General features: G+C 39.2%; 3 protein-coding genes and 1 long non-coding RNA gene across 5 annotated transcripts in view; 3 read left to right on the top strand and 1 right to left on the bottom strand.

Annotated features, from left to right (window-relative positions):
- LOC122973392 (interferon-induced very large GTPase 1-like) overlaps positions 1-17,048 on the top strand; it is a 37,549-nt gene that overhangs the window by 3,659 nt on the left and 16,842 nt on the right.
- On the bottom strand, positions 7,918-9,505 carry LOC122973399 (ribonuclease P protein subunit p20-like). Of its 2 annotated transcripts, none has more exons than XM_044340869.1 (2): positions 9,389-9,505; positions 7,918-8,654 (listed from the first exon to the last, which is right to left on the bottom strand). In XM_044340869.1, exon 2 carries the CDS (start codon positions 8,522-8,524, stop codon positions 8,153-8,155), a length of 372 nt encoding a protein of 123 aa, XP_044196804.1. In that variant the 5' UTR covers positions 8,525-8,654; positions 9,389-9,505; the 3' UTR covers positions 7,918-8,152. The 2 variants fall into 2 exon arrangements, with proteins under 2 accessions (XP_044196804.1, XP_044196803.1); XM_044340868.1 differs by having other exon boundaries at positions 7,918-8,670; positions 9,389-9,503.
- LOC122973406 lies at positions 10,775-13,633 on the top strand. The gene is made up of 3 exons (XR_006400013.1): positions 10,775-10,810; positions 13,341-13,402; positions 13,555-13,633. It is a non-coding gene; the product is annotated as an uncharacterized LOC122973406 (long non-coding RNA).
- On the top strand, positions 14,005-17,027 carry LOC122973404 (up-regulator of cell proliferation-like). The gene has a single exon (XM_044340875.1). The coding sequence runs from the start codon at positions 14,005-14,007 to the stop codon at positions 16,948-16,950; it is 2,946 nt and encodes a 981-aa protein (XP_044196810.1). The 3' UTR covers positions 16,951-17,027.

Raw genomic sequence — 17,048 nt, forward strand, 5'->3', positions numbered from 1 at the left:
ACACCCTTATGATTGCTTTATACTTATCGAAGGATATCAGTAAAGATAATAATTGTGCATTGTGACAAATTACCAGGGGTAATCAACATTACAAATGTATTTATTCTATGCACCAATTAAGTTTGGATCCATGCTTAGTTTGTTAAAATAACCAACCATGATTTTAATGATCACTATCATTCATATCCACAGAGACACACCTGGAGAGCTTATTGAAGGATCTGGACTTGGAGCAGCACTACAGTGATAAGTTGTCCTTGAGCACAATACTTCAGATTGATGAAAAGACCATTAGTGAAGAACTTGACCTTCCATGGTATTTTCTGAAGAAACTGATGATGGTTAATGTGACAGCTAGAAATGTAAAATGTACATCAGCATATGATTCAACCTGTGATGCTATGTCATGGAATACAGAGTTTGATCTTGACAATCTAGTCAACAGTCCAAATTCAGGTGACACTGTAAACCCCCTCGACATAATCATTGCTCTCTTTCTGTGTTCTGATGGTTTTGTACAGCAGGAAATTGCACTCAAAATGTCTATGTGTCAGTTTTCTGTGCCTCTGCTGCTTCCTAATTGTGACACAAAACAGTGCACACTCATGCTGTGGGCCATGAGAGACATTGTTAAAAAGTACAGACCTCAGTCCCTTTCTGAATCCAAGGGCTTCATTGAAGACAGAGTTGTTCTCTCAAATCTTCCAATGATATCTTTTGTGAGGCTGGGTGAATGCTCCTTGTCTAAGTCAGAGATTCTCAATAAGCTTTTGAGCAATTCTCAGCAGTACCATGACACCTTTGTTCACCACAATATGGAGTGTGGCGACAGTCCAAGGAGAATATCCAATGGATTGGTTGAAATTACTTGGTACCTCCCTTGTGGAAACAAAAACATGGATCTTTTCAGTGAGCCAGTCACTGTAGCTAATCTCCGTGGGGACATTGCTTCATTTGAAACACAATACTCCTTTTTGTGTCAAACATCTGCTGCAGTTTTTGTATTCTTTGACAATTTGGACTCTGAGTGCAGGCTACTGACCAACCAACACCACAAGGCACAGATCTTCTTGGTGGGCAACCATCAAAGCAAGCGGTTCAGTTTAGATGCTCTGAAAAAGGTAGCAACCAAGTTGGGATTGACTAAAAATCTCATATTGAAGACTAAACAGATGAACGATGCAGATTTTATCAAAAATATGCGGAAAATAGTCAAGGATGTAGTTGAGAAATCAGAGATAAAGATTCCAATAGAGCAGATGGCTGACATTGCCCATGAACTGGGAATTTTGGTTGATGAAGACTCTCCAGAGTGCCAGACTGCCAAGAAAAATGCAGATGCCATCACTGCAGAAATTCAAGACACCCTTGAATACAAAGAAGTTCAGCTTCCCTTGCAAGGTCACACATGGAAGGAACTGACTCGCTTAGAGAAGGAAGAATTTCGGCTTCGAAAAGTTGGATCTGAAAACATAGAAAAGTACAAAAGTGATCTTCAGGTAGAGAAAAGAAAACTTCGGAAAAAACAGAACTCTTCTGACATGTCAAACGCTATGACATGCTTCATCAATGCAATATCAAGCCCAAGGATAGAGAGGTGCTATTTCCTGAAATGGATGCGAATTAACCTCGATAACCTGTCTCGAGAAAAACTGTCTGGTCTCAGGGAGCAGTACAAAAAGAAATGCCAAAATTCTGAAAACAAAGAGGAGATTAAAGACATTGACAGAAAACTTTCCAACAGCTCACTGGGGACTGAACACTTCTTCCGTGAAATGGGTCAAATCTATGAAGCTTCAGTTTCTCTTCCAGAAACAGACCCATCACGTCAACAATTACAGCATCTTCCAAAACTCTGTGCAGGATTGTTACTTGATGGCTTTCCTCTTGAGCTTGTTGATGGAGATGCATCCAACATACCTCTCAGATGGGTGAGTGATGTTCTCTCTCAGCTCAGTGACTTGGTGTCTCCTAAGAGCAAGATACTGGTGGTCACAGTTCTTGGAGTTCAGAGCACAGGAAAGTCCACTCTCCTTAACACGATGTTTGGAGTGCAGTTTGCAGTCAGTAGTGGTCGATGCACTCGAGGTGCCTTTATGTTGCTCATCAGAGTCAATGAAGATGTCAAAAAAGTACTCAACTGTGACTTCATGGTGATAATTGACACCGAGGGCTTAAAGTCACCGGAGCTTGCACAACTGGATGATAGCCATGAGCATGACAATGAGCTTGCAACACTTGTTGTGGGGCTGAGTGATATCACCATTATCAATATTGCAATGGAGAACTCAACAGAAATGAAGGATATCCTACAAATAGTTGTGCATGCTTTTCTCAGGATGAAAGAGGTGGGCAAAAAGCCCAAATGTCAGTTTGTTCACCAGAATGTGTCAGATGTTTCAGCCCATGAGAAGAACTTACGAGACAGGAAACTGCTCTTGCAACAGTTAAATGAGATGACCCAGGCAGCAGCCAAAATGGAAAAGAAAGAGGAGAACAAGAGCTTCACTGATGTGATGGAGTACAGTCCAGACACTGGGAACTGGTACATTCCTGGACTCTGGAATGGAAACCCACCAATGGCACCAGTCAATGCAGGGTACAGTGAAGCTGTATATGAGCTCAAGAAGAACATCATCCAAATGTTGGGAAATTGTAACTCATCTGCTAACAAAATCTCTGAGTTTACAGAGTGGATGTCAAGCCTGTGGAATGCAGTAAAGCATGAAAACTTTATCTTCAGCTTCAGAAACAGCCTAGTGGCGGATGCCTACATGAGGCTTTGCACAGAATTCAACAAATGGGAATGGGAATTCAAAAAAGACATGTACACCTGGGTCACAAATGCTGAAACAAGAATTTCCAATTTTGGCACAATTGCTGTGAAATCGGAGATACCTGACATGACAGAACTTCTCACGTGTTTGAAAAGTGAAGCTTGCACAATGCTGTCGAAATGGGAGACAGAGCTTCTTGAAAATTTGACAAAGTACTTCAAGCAGACAGAGGGTCATGTCTACCTAGTTGAAGGATACAAAGAGGACTTTGCAAACAGTTCAAAGAGCCTTCGAGGAGAAATGGAAAGGTCTGTGTTTAATCAGCTCGAAGCCGCAGCTGACATCAGACAGGGAATGGTAAAGCTGGATAGTATCAAGAAGAATCACACGAAAGAATTAGAGGGAAGGGTGTGTGCATTAATTGAAGAATGTCGGAAGAAAAAAGTCAAGATGACAGACAAAGAGCTAGACAAAGAATTTGATAAGATGTGGACTAAAACGGTCAAGGAACTATCCTTTTCTAAACAAAAGGCTTCAGATGTCTGCACTAGTGTGTCTTACTACCTGAGAGCAAATCTCTCACATAAGGGGAGTCGTGCATGTGAATTATTAAGCCAAAAAAGTCTGCAAGATTGTGGACTGGAGGCTTTTAAATATACAGCTGAAGGATTCATTAACCGATTTAAAGAGTTCTTCAACATTCAAGGTCACACAGTCGCTGTACAAAAAATGACTGACAGCATCATAGCTGCTTGCACACAGTTTATAAGTGAAAAAATGGAAAGAAAAGCTAATTACCATAACACTTACACCCAGGAGATCCTACACATGATTGATGAGAGGCTGCAAAACAACAAAGATCTGAAGACAGGCATTGACTTTGAAGTTTCTTTAAAACAGCACATCTGTGGTTTAGCAGCCAGAACATTTCAGAAAATGCATGAAGATTTCATACTTGTGAATGATCCTTACAGATGTCTGCATAAAAACAAAGAAAAGTTTCGTGCAGATTTCAAAGATGTGTTCAATGAACGAGACCAGTGCCAGAAGAAGGCAGAAGAATTCACCAACCGATGCTTGAAGCCTGCAGTCGAAGACTTTGTCAACCGCTCCTTGGGTCCTGACATCATTGGTGAAATGCTGACATGCCAACAGTTCAGCACCCGGTATTTCTTCCAGTATGCAGTTTTACTGGATTTGCTCACCAAGGATGACTTTAAAAAGTATCTGAGCTACATTTGCTCATATGAGGATTATGTAAAGGAGTGGACATTTGACCGAATAATGGAACACTTCTCTGACCCATCTATGGTGTCTAAGTTTGAAGATCAACGACTTCAGTCAAGTATCAAAAGCATAAACAATGCCATGGAAAATGCCAAAAAAGGAAAGAGTGGCAACTTGAAGACATTTGTTGAAGATATCTGCAAGGAACTTGGTGATAAACTGGTCATTTCCCAGGATGCTCTCGGTGCTTTCATGATCCTTAACAATGCCGACCAGGAACAGTTTGCTCACTGGCTCACACAGTGCGTGAAGGAGATGGCCCAAGCTCTTAGAGAGACATTTAAAAAAACGAACATTGAAATGAAACTAAAAAATCTCCACGTGAAGCCTCAGAATGAACTTTTCACCAAAGTGATGGGATGTGGTAAACAGTGTCCATTCTGCAAAGCGCCTTGTGACGCAGGAGGAAAAGCACATACTGAGCACTTTGCTTCACTACATCGGTCACAGGGTCTGGGACAATACAGGTTTCTTTGGACAGGGCAACTTGTCACTGACATATGTTCTTCTCTTGTGACCAGTGACAAGAATTTTCTATGTGAAGCCACAAATCATGGATCTCACCCTTACAAGTGTTATCAAGAAATCTTCCCAGACTGGAAAATTCCACCGGATGTAAGCCTTCAGGCATCAGACTACTGGAAATATGTAATGACAAAGTTCAACAATGAGTTTGCTAAAGAATACCATGCACAGCCTGCTGATATTCCTGCAACCTGGAAAAATATCACACATAAGAAAGCAGAAGCTAGCCTGAAAGAGTCATTTAACATTAAGTGAGATAGTACTAACATTCCCTCCTCAAGTGATTTGACATTACAGAGGTGCACATCCTCCTCTTTATGTTCATCTATCATTGTCCAATGAATATTTTGATCTTGGTTTGTTTTATATGAAAGAGAGGGGTCACAAATAGTATTGTTTTTGAGCGCTCATCTCTAACTGAGATTGCATTTGATATGTTAAATAAAAATAATCTGCTTTAACTGTATATTGATGTTGATAAAGACATGTTTAAATACTTTAAATCAATGTAAATATTAGGAGCACATGTTACAAACATTAAAATCATTAAATCTGAGCTTGCATTGTATAATTTTGTGACTGTTGATTTTCATTATAATGTAATTGAAAAGATGTATGCAATTAATCAAAGCATCAAAGTGACAGTGAAGTATGTGATGTCACATATGTAGTTTTAAATGAAAGATTGTTCAATCTATATGTGGTATTGTCAACATGTATGAAGGATAGAAAGTTTGTTTTTTGATCAAATTATGGTTGATATGTGATTTTTACTTTTCTTAGAATATAGAATTGTTTGTTTATATGTTTATGAAGTTTTTAATGTCAAATATTTACTTTTTCTTAATGAATCAAAAGATAATTTAGTCCATATGTCAACATGTATACATACTGGTTACATACTGTTACTGGTGCCATGTATGTACATCTTTAAATGAATTAAAATATCAGCATATATGTGGTATTGTCATAATGTACCAGAGACTGTGTATTAAATGATTACATTACTTACTTCTGTTAACTTAAGTAAAAAGACAAAATCAGTTATGAATGTCTTTAATGTTTTATTTGAAGTCTTGGGTTTTTTCATTTGAAAAAGAATGTTGAAACAAGACAAAACACACATTTGCTGTAGAAACACAGCTTAAGTTGTGTGTGTGTTTGCCATTGTGAGATGAGTGTCATGTAAACGTGTTTAATGCATGTTGAAATAAGAATAAACCAAAATCCAGCCCCAGCTGTGTGAGCCACAGGACTGCAGTGAGTCATTAAACTGCAGTTATGGTAAAAAAAATTTCAATTACTCTTGACTAGTTTTCATCATCATAACACATCAGAAAAATACAAGGTACTTTGCATTGATGGCAAGAGTTTGGATTGTAGGTAACACACAATGTTATCATTCAGGGAGAGGTAGTAGAGATGGGGGACTCCTACAAGGGCATTGGGGTGCAACTTGACAAAAGGCTGGTGATGCCAGCAGACTAAATAAGCTGGTAAAGAGGACCGGCTCTGTGGTCAGGTTGTAACTGGGCTGATGGCAGATAGGGAGCTCCTTCTGCAACAGACTCATTCAACTGAAGTGTAAGACAGAACGCTTCAGGTGCTCGTTGATGTCCACTACTATCAGATTGCACAATAGCCCCGACCAAGCCAGGTGTAACCTTCCTTCACTCCTCTTTTCAACCATACACTGGCTTACATACCCTCCCCATATACAGTACATATACTGAACCCAGTAGTTACTGTGCTAACAGTTATTGCAATGCACTTTTTGTCCACTATGGCTTTCATTATATTGAAATTACTACTGCAACTACTAAATGTCTTACTCCATACCACAGAATGACTGAACAACTGTACAATGTTACTGTAAAATAACATAATATACTGTCCTTCTTTATGTCATATCATTTTTACACTATGCTACTGTACTGTTTTATTATCTCATATTTATTATATGTAATGCATATTCATATTAATATGTTGTATAGACACATCACAATGTACAGTACATATGTATGTGTATTTTTGTATGTACTGTATATAGTTTCCCTTCACATTATACTTCATTATGCATAAAGGGTGTAAAAATTCTAATCTATAAAACAGATTTTTAATATTAATTCCAAACATACTGTATCTACCGCGATCTACTGTCCAACCTTATCTGGATTTAAGATAATTGCACTATTGTTTCGGCACATATATTCATGCCCATCAGTTAGAGTTATATGCTGTATACATCATTCTAATTTTAATCTTTTTTGTTGTCTCTGTCTCCCTCTTTCCATCATTTTTACCTTTTTCTTTCTTTACATCATGTTTCTATCTACCTCTCAGGTTTATTCTTATGACCACAGTTCCTCAACTTATTTCTCAGCTATTATTTGGACTTCAGCACATAGACCCACACACACTCTGAGATGATTGCACCTTGAAATGTAGATGTCAAACATGGAAATGGTGAAGCACATCATGACCAAAATGAGGCCTTTGGGAAGCACTGCTCTTGCACTTTGTGTGTGGATGTACTTGTGTGTGTGAGTTAAGACTGCAAGTTTAAATCTGTACGTAGTGTGTATGTGTCTGTTTCCAGTGAGTCTGACCCCTAAACTCATATCTTTAGAGTGAACTGTGGAGTGGAACACCTAGAAAATATTGATTGCACCTAGAAGTTGGAGGCCTGTTAGGTTGCGACAGGGCATCTATTTCCAATATCACTGCAAAAATGAATGAAGCCTGACCCACATGCCTTTAACATTGTTCAACCATGCCTCACAGAAACAGTCTCTTTTATTAGATTTGTTAATATAATGTTAATATATTTTATAAGTTGTATAATTGCTATTTATACAGATTTTCTACTTTTAAGCTCGTCTTTTTTTGTGTGTGTCAGATCTTTAGGATTTTAGTTGGGCTCATGTTCTCATGTGTAACACTGAACACATGTGTACACATGCTATAAACATTATTTGAGAGTATGTTGTTGCCACATGGTGGCATGGAAGCAAGGTTGCTGAATGATAACATCCTGGCATGTGTATGTGTAGCAAACTACTGACATCTAGTGGAGGTTCACTACAACAACACCTACCTGAATTGTAAACTTTCTCAGTTTTTCCTAAATATTTCTACATTTAAAAACAGACATGAAACTGTGAACACTTGTGCTGCTCTTAGGCCTTAAAATTAAAGACAATTGTACATTTACATGTCGACAAGTATTAAATTACATTGAGGTTTCATCTGGCAAACATCACTGTTGCTTCAAGACATGCAAACATAAAAAGTGATGACACTAACAATTTTTGACAAGACACAAAACTCGTGACAAAAGAGCATAATATATTCAGTCCAACTGGAGTATTCCTACACAGTTTACTGATACATGTACAGCCAACACACTGTATGTCGCTCCATTCTGCTGCTGCCGTCATAGGTCTCCACACACTCAGCCCCATCAGATAACTCTGTAATATGTGTCTACTGATTAATGAGGCAACAAACAGGACTAATAGAGAACCTCTGCCTGACACACATCAGGGAAACCTCTATCCAAGTCACTGTGGGTCAGGGTAGAAAACCTTAATATGAATGGCCGAGTTGTTGCGTGTACGTGTCATGGGCTCCCCAGCCTCATCAGGGTCTTCAGGTTCCAGGTCATCCACAAGCTCTACCGTGGAGGTGTTGGCTGCCAGCTGCAGCGCCCCCTGGCTGCTGGCCTGCAGCTGAAGGGCAATGTTGATAGCTCTGTTGATGACCAGGCCCAGGCCATGGACACAGATCTCCCTGTGACCCCCACCTTCCAGCAGCTTCTGACAACGTGCCAGCTGAGCCCGGAAATACGTCTTCATGTTGACGTAGACATCGTTCCGTCTCTTGGGGAGTTTCCGAGGGAGCCGTTTCCGAAGGGTGTACTCTACTGGGTCCATCCCGTGTGTACAGGGGCTGTCTGAGGGATGGAGGACATCCCTGGGTTGCGCGGCTCTGTCATGTCCCTCAGAGTGTGTGTGGATGTGTGCTGAAGCCCAGATAATGGGTCATGTAACAGTTGCTCCCATTCTAGAATAGAAATATACTTATGTATAGAGAAATGATAAGAAAGTAGAAAATAAGAAATATGTTTTAAAAAAGAGAATATTATACTACAATATATAACAATATATACAGAAAAATAGAAAGTAAGAGATGTAAAAAAAAAAAAAAAGTGCATATTACAACATCACATTACAACAGCATCATTGCATGTTTAGACTTCAGGGAGGTCTTGACTTGCTTATACACAGATTGGGTGGGTGGGGGGCACACACATACATAAAAAATATGAAAAAAGTCACTTTTAGGTACAATTGAGATTTTAAGACCAAAATACAATTTGGAGCATGTTGAATTCAATAAAAATAAAAACCAATAAAGTGGTTTTCATCCCCAAAGGAAAGGTGTCCCCAATCAACTGGTGTGTGTGCTGAAGAAAGTCCCCAGTTGTGACCCAGTCAAGTGCAAACAAACAAAACACACACACACACACACCATAGTAGGCTGCCACTGATTGATTATTATCATTACCTCTTTTTCTGCTTATCATTATCTTGATTCATCATTTTTGTCTATAAAGTGTGATAAAATAGTGAAAGATGCTGAATGCAAATGAGACATTTTTACTGGCAGGATGTGTTTGTTTTAATTATGTCCCACGTGTGAGTGAATGGAAATAAACGTGTTTCTTGCTTCATAACAACATCTCATCTTGTCCAAAAAGCAACATTTAGCTTAAATCACACAATTAAAAAGCTTACAGACGACAGCAACAAGTGCACACTTTGTCGATGCTAATGATGTTTCCGGTTCACTGTTTTCTTCAACAGCGGCTATCTAGCACCACGCATTGATGTATGAAGAGAACTCTCTTTATACATCAATGGTACCAACAGAACAGACTGTTTCTTCTTCTTCTGTTGTTTAATGGCGGTTGACAAACACCTTTTAGGCGCATTACCGCCACCTACTGGATTGGAGAATAGACCACAAAAGTTGCTATACTATTACATTCAATTCTTCTATTAATTCCTGTGTTTTCTAAAAATCTGAAAATATCCCTGTACCCTACATCACCTGAACTCCTCTGCAACATTTCTCTAATACCAAGTGTCATGTGATTCCTTTGGAGTGTAATTTTAAGTGTCTGTCTCTCTTGTTGATATCTAGGACAGTATAAAAATACATGCTCCACATACTGTTCACAGCATGTTTATTCATGATGTTTAATGTACTGTTCTGACCATTGAGACTATTTATTGTAACTGTATAAAAATCTACAATCATTAGTTTAGTCTACACAAAAGATGAAAATACATATTCTCCACTTGGATCATTTTATCACCATGTCTACTTTCATTTTTAAGGGTGATTGAACTGCAGATCTCCCTCTGCATTAAAATTTCAATTATAGCAGGTGAACCAGTTAATGATCAGACCCATGTAGGTTTAGTATGAACATGAATCAGAAGTTTAAAAAAAAAAAAAAAACATGAATAAAAGAAGGCATCTGTTCAGTGGTTTATATTAATTAGTTAATTGAATTTTGATTTAATTCCTTAAAAAGTCATTCATGACAAAACTGTGCTTTTTAAAATTTAGAATAAATCCAGGTGGAATTTCCTCTCATTTGCTTATTAAAATACAGTTGTACTGTACATCATTTTTATATCGCTTACTTAGTTGCTATTACTATTACTGCACCAAAATGTGTTTGTGTATGTCAGACAATAATCATGTGGAAGACTTTGTGTTTACATGTATATTCCTTTATTTTATGGAGAAACTGTGACATGAAATCAGCATTGTGTGATTCTCGTGGTCTCCACATATTTTTACTGAATTCTGCAGCACAGCAGGGAAAACAACTCTGTGCATGAATTAAGCCATCTGTGGTGGCTTTAAATTTTATCATGTGATTTACTGTAAAATTAAGTTTCGTTTTCCGGGAAACCAGGTGATCCTGAAAATTTCTCTGGAGACCATAAGTGAAAGTGGCTTCACCCAGCGGAATAAAAGAGTCATGCACCTTCTGGAGGACCGTCTCGGCATACAGCATGCAGTGATGTTCGACGCTTTATCTTCAGGACAAACAGACGCTTGAACAAGTACTGCAGTTTAGTTGAAACCAGCTCCTGGATAGAAGAACGTATTTTTACTATGGAGAAATCTTCTCTTTAAAGGTGAGTTATAATTTTGCTTCGTCACTGATGTGATTTGTCCGTTATGTGATGATGGGAGGACCTGAAAAACAAGCCGAACAATGTCTAAGTGTTCGCACAACAGATTATGAATGTAATCTGATACTCAGTAAACTTGTCCGTTCAACCTTGTTGTGACAACTTCAGCCTCGCACGTGCTGCTGAATCATGCACACTTTTTTTTTCTTTTTTTTTTTTACTTCTAAATGTTTTCAATATTTTTTATTGACAAACCTGATTCTTTTATGTCTGGTTGACTATAATCTTTCTCAGATGATCAAATATCGATTTGTTTAACTGCTCTTATTCACAGTCTCAGTCTCTATACCAGGCGGGGCAACTGAAAATGTTACCCACGAGTCTTCTCAGAGATACTAAAGAAAACATTATCATCGTTAATGCAGTGATTTTAATGATTCATGTGTATTCATCCGGCCTCTATATACCGATGATAGTACATGAGTATACTGCGGACCGCGAAGGCATTGTTGGAAAGTCTCTGCGGAACCGGTGGCCTTAAAAATCATAACAATGTCTGGTTTCACAAGTTCAGCAGAAAAAGACAGCCCGCATTTTTAGACCAGATTCTCAGCTATATTTGTTGGATTTAGAACAATTGAAGTATTCACTGCGGGATACTCACCAGGCAAATTTCAATCATAAAGGGAGATTGCGATCCTATTTATAGGTTGAGAGGGGCTCTGGGCGGTTTAGTAATTTAATGCCACTTTTTTCACCCAAACAATAATGTCTGCGCACGACAAATCGGTATTTATGCCTTTAAAAAAATTGTGGGTATTTTGTATTTGCAAGGACACAGATAATCAGTCACATATTTTCAAACCCTTAATATTTAAAGGCTGACTGGGATAAATGATCGTTGTGAACTGGAAAATAATGTACAACTATTCCAGATTTCTCCCACAGCCCAACATGGCAGTGAATTTACTACAGCCTGCAAGTGTTAATATGAGTGTCAGTGTGGATATTTGTGCATGTTGTTGTAACCTGCTTCCTGTTTATGATGCAGGGTGTATTCTACTTCCTTCCTCTTACTGCATGGTAGATAGGCTCCAGCCCACCATGACACTGCACAGGATTAGAGAGTGTAGAAATCAGTGGGGGACTCAGACTATCTGAGGGGATACATTTAATGGGCCCCCTTCAGCAGAGAGCAACGATGCATGTTTGGTAAAAAGGCTTCATTCCCAATTAAGAATAAAATTTTATAGGGTGACTCAGAATATAAAGAAAACAATACCTTTGTATTAAAAACATTTAAACATTTATTTTACTAATATCTCTGCAATAAAATACAGGGAATGGGCAATGTTTTAAATGTTTTTTTCTCAAACACATCTGTGGTAAAAACATGGAACTATTAACGTTTTGAGAATTAGCTGTTTTGAGCAGTCTTGTCAGGGAAACATGAAGCAAGATTAGTGAAATCAAAGGAGAATTCTTTTTGCCATGAGTTTGTAAATGTTAATGACCTTGTTATGGTCAGTTGCGTTGTCCCTCTCAATGGACAACAGCAGAAGATCTGAGAGCCTTCCTTCTCCACATCTTTTTCCAAACTGGCTCTCGAGCAGCTTCAGTTTGAGAATGATTGTCGACTGATGCAGTTTTTACTGTTAAAATAGGCTGTGCTGACCCAAAGACAACAGAACAATCTAAATGGGTGTGGCTGAGCAAACTAGTGAGTAGTACTGTACCAAAATCAATTGAATGGAATAATGTCAGCTACAACAACTACAAACTGTTTTTAAGGTGCTTTAATTACCTAATGGTCAGCCAAACATAAAGAATACATTAATTTCTACCATAATGGCCAGTTTGTTCCATCGTTAGGGCATCTTATAGGGCAAAGTATCTCATGTTCTTCAGCGGGAGGGCACAATGTTTTTCTCACATATAGGGCACCCTATAAAGCACATTCACCATGTTTTTTGTTCATTAAATTTCATCATGACATCATCTTTTCTCACAACTCGTGGCATCCCAGAGGAAACCATACAGAACCTCCAGCTTATCCCATTACAACAACAACTCATAGGGCATTGCATTACATCTTGTGGGGGTTCTTTATGGGACACTATCACATGTTCTTCCACTGAAAGGGCATCTATGAGGGCACTTCATTCCAGATTGTCATATATAGAGAGGCACTCTATAGGGCACTGCATCCTGATTTACCCTTTGGTGTGTTTTCTCCTTTGTGCGGGCACCTTGGGGGAAATTTTATAATGTTTGCTCTACTGTGGGGGCACCTTAGAGGGCACTTTCACAGTATTTTGTTGTCCTCAGGGGCACCAGGGTGGCGGTTGCCTCCCCTGCTCCCCCCTGAGTCCACCAGTATTAGAAATGGTCCATATATGCCCATGCAAGCAGTGGTTCTGGCTGAGGTTTGTGCAAGGATTTTCTGGTTTGGGTCCATAGTAAAGCAGGCTGCATGGTATTTTAAACTTCTTTGGTAATAAAGCCTTACAGATTTGTCTCTTATTACTTTCAGTGAGAAGCAGCTTGAATATCTGCACTGGAAGCGTGGGATGACTGAGTGTTTCCACAATGGAGGTAAATTGCTCCTTGTACATCTTCAGAAGAAGAAATTAAAATAAAATTGCAAAATTGTCTCTTATTATTTTCAGTGAGAAGCTATCACCTAATGACTGGATGAGTTGATTTAACACACCTGAACATGCATATTCTTATTCTTATTTGTCAAGGACGTCAGTGATGAAGATTCATTTGTTGATCTGTACAGTGCAGAGGACACTCCACCAACACCACAGACTGGCTGCAAGAGTGAGTGTCAACAGATTGATGCAAGTGGTAAACAGAAGACAAACTGGTGTGGATTAGCAAGCAGCCAGCCTATACTGTTAAAGAATTGGCAGCAAGTTTGACATTAAAGCTATAATATGTAACTATTCCGCATTAAAATGTCTAAAAACAACTAGACCTATGTTATACATTTTGTTAAGTTGTGTACTTACACTATCCTTAATTTTAATCAAGGTAACAGTCCGTTTTGATTGTTATTGTTTGTTTTGATTGAGAGACCCCTAGTAGCTGAAATTACATATTGTGCGTTTAATTAATAAATTATAAATGCAATCCTGATTTTGATAATCCTGATTTTGATAATCATTGTCTATATATTCACAGAGACACAAATGGAAAGCTTATTGGAGGATCTGGGCTTGGAGCAGCACTCCAAAGAGAAGCTATCCCTGAGCACAATACTTCAGATTAATGAGAAGACCATTACTGATGAACCTGTCAAGCGTAATTCAGATCTTCCATGGTATTTTCTGAAGAAACTGATGATGGTTAATGTGACAGCTAGGAATGTGAAATGTACATCAGTATGTGACTCAAACTGTGATGCTGCATCAGGGAATACAGGGTTAGATCTTGATAATCTGGTCGACAGTCCAAATTCAGGTGATATGCTAAACCCCCTCGACATAATCACTGCTCTCTTTCTGTGTTCTGATGGTTTTGTACAGCAGGAAATGGCACTCAAAATGTCTATGTGTCAGTTTTCTGTGCCTCTACTGCTTCCCAATTGTGCAACAGAACAGTGCACACTCATGCTGTGGGCAATGAGAGACATTGTTAAAAAGTACAGACCTCAGTCCCTTTCTGAATCCAAGGGCTTCATTGAAGACAGAGTTGTTCTCTCGAATCTTCCAATGATATCTTTTGTGAGGCTGGGTGAATGCTCCTTGTCCAAGTCGGAGATTCTCAATAAGCTTTTGAGCAATTCTCAGCAGTACCATGACACCTTTGTTCACTGCAATATGGAGTGTGGCGACAGCCCAAGGAGAATATCCAATGGATTGGTTGAAGTTTCTTGGTACCTCCCTTGTGGAAACAAAAACATGGATCTTTTCAGTGAGCCAGTTGCTGTAGCTAACCTTCGTGGGGACATTACTTCATTTGAAACACAATACTCTTTTTTGTGTCAGACATCTACAGCAGTTTTTGTGTTCTTTGACAATTTGGACTCTGAGTGCAGGCTACTGACCAACCAACACCACAAGGCACAGATCTACTTGGTGGGCAACCATCAAAGCAAGCAGTTCAGTTTAGATGCTCTGAAAAAGGTAGCAACCAAGTTGGGCTTGACTAACAGCAACATTATTTTGAAGACTAAGCGCATGAATGATGCAGACTTTGTGTCAAATCTGCGGAAAACAGTCAGGGATGCAGTTGAGAGCTCCAAGAAGAAAATGCGAATAGAGCAAATGACTGACATTGCCTATGAACTGGGAATCTTGGTTGATGAAGACTCTCCAGAGTGCCAGACTGCCAAGAAAAATGCAGATGCCATCACTGCAGAAATTCATGACACCCTTAAATACAAAGAAGCTCAGCTTCCCAGGCAAGGGAAAATATGGAAAGATTTGACTTGCTTAGAAAAGGAAGAATTTCGTCTTCAAAAAGTTGGATCTGAAAACATAGAAATGTACAAAGGTAATCTTAAGGTACAGAAAACAAAACTTCGGGGAAAACAGAACTCTTATGACATATCAACTGCTATGACTTGCTTCATCAACGCAGTATCAAGCCCAGGACTAGAGAGGTGCTATTTCCTGAAATGGATGCGTATAAACCTTGATAACCTATCTCGAGAAAAACTGTCTGGTCTCAGGGAGCAGTACAAAAAGAAATGCAAAAGTTCTGACAACAAAGAAGAGATTAAAGACATTGACAGACAACTTTCCAACAGCTCACTGGGGACTGAGCACTTCTTCCGTGAAATGGGTCAAATCTATGAAGCTTCAGTTTCCCTTCCAGAAACACACCCATCACGTCAACAATTACAGCATCTTCCAAGACTCTGTGCAAGATTGTTACTTGATGGCTTTCCTCTTGAGCTTGTTGATGGAGATGCATCCAACATACCTCTCAGATGGGTGAGTGATGTTCTCTCTCAGCTCAATGCCTTGGTGTCTCCTAAGAGCAAGATATTGGTGGTCACAGTTCTTGGAGTTCAGAGCACAGGAAAGTCCACTCTCCTTAACACGATGTTTGGAGTGCAGTTTGCCGTCAGCAGTGGCCGATGCACTCGAGGTGCTTTCATGTTGCTCATCAGAGTCAATGAAGATGTCAAAAAAGTACTCAACTGTGACTTCATGGTGATCATTGACACTGAGGGCTTAAAGTCACCAGAGCTTGCACAACTGGATGATAGCCATGAGCATGACAATGAGCTTGCAACACTTGTTGTGGGGCTGAGTGATATCACCATTATCAATATTGCAATGGAGAATTCAACAGAAATGAAAGACATCCTACAAATAGTTGTGCATGCTTTTCTCAGGATGAAGGAGGTAGGCAAAAAGCCCAAATGTCAGTTTGTTCACCAGAATGTGTCAGATGTTTCAGCCCATGAGAAGAACTTACGAGACAGGAAACTGCTCTTGCAACAGTTAAATGAGATGACCCAGGCAGCAGCCAAAATGGAAAAGAAAGAGGAGAACAAGAGCTTCACTGATGTGATGGAGTACAGTCCAGACACTGGGAACTGGTACATTCCTGGACTTTGGAATGGAAACCCACCAATGGCACCAGTCAATGCAGGGTACAGTGAAGCTGTATATGAGCTCAAGAAGAACATAATCCAAATGTTGGGAAATTGTAACTCATCTGCTAACAAAATCTCTGAGTTTACAGAGTGGATGTCAAGCCTCTGGAATGCAGTAAAGCATGAAAACTTCATCTTCAGCTTCAGAAACAGCCTGGTGGCTGATGCCTACATGAGGCTTTGCACAGAGTTCAACAAATGGGAATGGGAATTCAAAAAAGACATGTACACCTGGGTCACAAATGCTGAAACAAGAATTTCCAATTTTGGTAAATTTGCTTTGAAATCTGGGAAACATGACATGAGAGAACTTCTCACAAGTTTAAAAAATGAAGCTTGCACAGTGCTGTCTAAATGGGAGACAAAGATTCTTGAAAACCTGACAAAGTACTTCAAGCAAACAGAGGGTCATGTCTACCTAGTTGAAGGATACAAAGAGGAATTCTCAAACAGTGCAAAAAGCCTTCGACGAGAAATTCAGAGCTCTGTACTCAATCAGCTCACAGCAGCAGCAGAAATCAAATAGGGAATGGCAGAACTTGATAGAGTCAAGAAGAATCACACAAAACAATTAGAGGAGAGAGTGTGTGCATTAATTGAGGACTGTCGGAAGAAAAAAGTCAA

Source organism: Thunnus albacares, chromosome 22 (assembly GCF_914725855.1).
Source record: "Thunnus albacares chromosome 22, fThuAlb1.1, whole genome shotgun sequence".
Classification (NCBI taxonomy): Eukaryota; Metazoa; Chordata; class Actinopteri; order Scombriformes; family Scombridae; genus Thunnus; species Thunnus albacares.

Coding starts and splice junctions, on each gene's coding strand:
- LOC122973399 (XM_044340869.1), bottom strand. CDS start 8,524: ATGGACCCAGTAGAGTACACCCTTCGGAAACGGCTCCCTCGGAAACTC.
- LOC122973404 (XM_044340875.1), top strand. CDS start 14,005: ATGGAAAGCTTATTGGAGGATCTGGGCTTGGAGCAGCACTCCAAAGAG.